At 59.8% G+C, this 3,745-nt stretch overlaps 1 protein-coding gene across 1 annotated transcript; it reads right to left on the reverse strand.

Annotated features, from left to right (window-relative positions):
* On the reverse strand, positions 1–3,636 carry NGA_0170200 (multidrug-resistance like protein; the record flags this gene model as incomplete). Its single annotated transcript, XM_005854575.1, has 12 exons — positions 3,549–3,636; positions 3,317–3,387; positions 2,885–3,084; positions 2,551–2,666; positions 2,211–2,276; positions 2,009–2,086; positions 1,717–1,795; positions 1,427–1,551; positions 1,058–1,129; positions 779–912; positions 354–491; positions 1–190 (listed from the first exon to the last, which is right to left on the reverse strand). Coding segments are annotated over exons 1-12 (1,329 nt in total), but the record flags the coding sequence as incomplete, so codon positions are not given.
* Positions 3,637–3,745: the final 109 nt, after the last annotated feature.

The following is a 3,745-nucleotide window of genomic DNA, read 5'->3' on the forward strand; positions in this document are numbered from 1 at the left end:
CTGAGCTCCCGGGGCAGGACGATTGGCCTGGACGGCGTAGGAGAAGGAGGCGTCGTGCAAATGGATGCCCACTCCTTCCCCTTGTCCTCTCGCAGCCCCTGAGTGGGCTCCGGCGAGTGTGGTCGCTACTTTCTCGTGAGTGAGAAGCGACTTGGTCATCGACGCGGGGGAAGGCTCCGCAAGCCTTTGGCTGGAAGGGGAAAGGGGGATCAAGTAAGGAAGGGAAGGGCACAATCCATGATACACGCCGGAGGAAAGACTAAGGCGAGGCAGGAAAACATGGTGGGAGGAGGAGACGTGCGGTGGCAGGGACCACGAAGAACAGACAGAGGACGGGAGGGAAAGGGCCCCACCCTTCCACTTGCGGAGCGTCCAGGAAGTTTTGGAGGCGGGTCAAAGCCACGCGTCCCTCCGCGAACGCCGCAATGACCATCGGGTAGTACAGAAGGGGGAAGCGAAGCTGGTTGAAGAGGGCGAGGGCCGTGAAGACCCTGGGAGGAAAACGAGGGAGGGAGCAGCAAAGGAATGAAAGTGGGGAAGGAGGCGGTGGATGACTTCGGCATGGATCGTGGTCAGGTCGAGAGCAAAGCCGAGAGATTTTACTGGTATTCCTTGAAACCCCGCGGGAGAAAGGAAAATAAAACACACGATGACGGATGAAAGAGGCGGAGATTGCTCGGTGGGGAGGGGGAGACCGCGTCTTCGTCCGAGTTGGTGTGGTGGACCAAGCACGTTCAGGAGAGGGAGCGGACGGGAGTCAAGGGGAAGAGAAGCTTACTTGGAGGCAGAGAGGGTGTTGCCGAGGGCTACGTAGGCCCAAAGAGTGACCATGGAGACGATGGAGGGCGTGGCGCCCAGGAAAGCGACGAGGACGCCCCGGAGTTTGGCCGCTGACATGATAGTGGACAGCTCCTGCAGGGGGGGAGGGCCCACGGGAGGGACGGAGGGAAGGTAGCGATGGAAGAAGCGAGAGGGAGAGGAGAGGGAGTGGCAGGAAGGGTGAAAAAGGGAGACAAAAGGAGGGGAAGGAGGGAAGGATGCAAGGTGGATTGATTACCTGAGCGCGAACTGCCTCCACTTGCTTCAGAAAGGGCGTCTCCCAAGCGTAGCTTTTAATGGAACGGATACCCTGGTCGAGGAGGAAAATGCAAGGGGGGGGACATGAGGAGAAAAAAAATAGAGAAGAAATGCGAGGAAAGAGGTGCCGAGGTATCGGGAACAGTCTTGATGACGAGACGATGACAGCAAGCAATACAAGGAGGACGATGGCATTTCACCCCTTCAGCGGCCACCAAGAAACGGTAATTCGTCCAGGAGCGTAGATCTAAGCCCCCTCCTTGGGCAACAGAAGGGGAAAAGACACGTTCAACACCACGAGCAAACGCCACGAAACAAACAAGAGGGCAGGCAAAGCATTCGGACGCACCTGAAGCACCTCGTTGGTCAGCTTTACCCGGCTGTCCGTGGATTTAAGCGTACGTTCTCGGGCTTTCGCCAATATCCCGAGAAAGACCGCGTTGAGGGGAATGACGCTCGCCATGATCAAAATACCTGGGCAGGAAGAGGGTGGAGGGAGAACGGGAGGGGGACAGGCCTTGAGAAAGTCCAGACTCCGCCCTACTCACCGGGCTCCCTCTGGATCCATCCACCCTCCCGCCCTCCCTCCCTCCGCCTTTCCTCCGCCCCCGCTTCCTGACGTCTTTCCCACCCCCGTACCTGCAAGCATTGAGGGGCCCATGCAGGCCACCAGCATGGCCATGTATACGACGATGTCCAGCAAACCGTTCCATAGGGTCTTCGAGGGTGAGGGGGGGGAGGGGAGCAGGGATGAGAGGAGGGGTCACGGTCTACAGGCACATGCTTCGTAACTCCTTGCATGTACCTCGCTACCCAGATTTCTGGAATATTTGTATTTGCAAACAGTGAACGCCGCACACCCATCAATTCCATTCTTTTTCATCCCCCTCCCTTCCTTCCTCTTTGGCTCCCTCCCTCCCTCCCGACCTACGTGCACAGAGGAGGCGACGCCCTCCAGACGAGCGGCGTCCAACTGCATCATGTTCACAATTTCTCCCACAGTGGAGGCCTGGAAGGGAAAAGAGAAGCGGCAGAACGCGTGGTCCTTTCAGTTATTGTCCCCCGACACCCATCGTTGCTTCCTCCCGTCGTTCCTCCCTCCTCAACCCCTTCCTCCCCCCCCCCTTTCTCACTTGACGGGCAGCCGGAGAGAGGCGAAGGCTCTTCTGATAGACGGCCGTGGCAATGAGTGCTCGGATCTAAGAGTGGAAGGGCCAGGGTGAAAGGCAAGCAGGGATTGGAGGGGGGGGGGCGTGTATCAGAGGTGATGATGGAAAGACGCCGGGGGAAAGGGAGAAAGATGAGGGGGCCGAACAGGACTGTAGGGAACAAAAAAAGCCTCATTGGAATGCATGGGAAGCGAGCCATTTAGTGGCCCCAAGTCGAAGGAGAGCATGGAGGGGCGAACAAGTCGCATGAAAGGCTTGAGGGAGACGTGGGAGAGAGATAGCCGCGGAAAGGGAAGGGCCGCACCTGCAGGCCCATCACGGAGAGGTGGTGGTAGTACTGGTTCTCCACCCCCGTTTTGGCGATGAGCGTCATCGCCAAGCACAGGACGAGCTTGTAGCCGCTGCGGACATCGAGGCCGCCTGGGAGGGGCGGGAAGCGGACATGGGGGAGGGAAGGGATGGTGGTACGGACGTGGATAAGTGGAGGGAAAGTAGACGATGAGAGACTGCAGGGCCGACCCGCCAGAGCGGACGACCAGATGCCTCGACTCAGGGATGAGTGCCCGTGCTGTGGACGCGAGGACCGCACACGGACAAGAAATGGTGCTGAAAGCAGAGGACAAGCCCCTCCGACGCACCTCCTGCCTCCAAGAGCCGGAGGAGTCGGGCGATCAGCAGAGGGGGCAAGAACTGCACACAGCTGACAGCCAAGCGCAAGACGCCCGTGGTCAAGAGCGGGAGGCGGAAGAGCCGGAGGAAAGTGCGGATCAAGGGGGCCTGGGCCCAAGTGGTGCGAGGACTTTCCCGCTCCTCCTTGTGGACCGCGGGCAGGACGCCCCTAAGGGAGGGAATGGGGGGGGGATTAGAGGGAGGGTCGGGGTTAGGCTCGGCGAGAGGTGGGAAGGGGGAAATGGAGCAGGACCTCACTCCTGGTGGCGGTTACGAGACGCAGGCTCCAAGGGGAGGAGGAAATGATAGCTTCCGACCGAAGCAATGCATCCAGAAAGAAGAAAATAGGTGCAAGGAGCGTGCGAGCTTTCCGGTAAGAGCCTCTCTCCCTCTTGTCTTACCGGCCATCCGCCTTCTCGGCCTCCGCCGCGTAGACGGCTTGAAACTCCTGAGATAGCTTGCTCATCTTGTCCTGTACGACATGGAAGGAAGGAGGAGCGGAAGGAGGGAGGAAAACGACCCTCGGGCGTGAGAGGTGGCAAGTCGCTCCTCCATCGCCTCCTCCTCTGTCCCTCTCCTCCCCCCCTCCCTACCCCCCTCCCTCCCTCCCTCGCTCCTTTTCACCCCCCTCACCTCCTCCGCCACGTGCCACAAATCCTCCATCTCCAGCGGCTGGGCATTCCCGCGGGCCATCAGCGAGTCTACCCACCTAAGGAAGGAGCGAGGGGGGAAGAGGGGGGAAGGGAGGCAAGAACGACACGGGGAATGAGGACATCAGAGCCACGCAAGGCCACCTCACGGGCATCGGATCTCGCCAGGACATGTGTACC

The sequence above is a fragment of the Nannochloropsis gaditana genome (assembly GCF_000240725.1).
Source record: "Nannochloropsis gaditana CCMP526 unplaced genomic scaffold scaffold459, whole genome shotgun sequence".
Classification (NCBI taxonomy): domain Eukaryota; class Eustigmatophyceae; order Eustigmatales; family Monodopsidaceae; genus Microchloropsis; species Microchloropsis gaditana.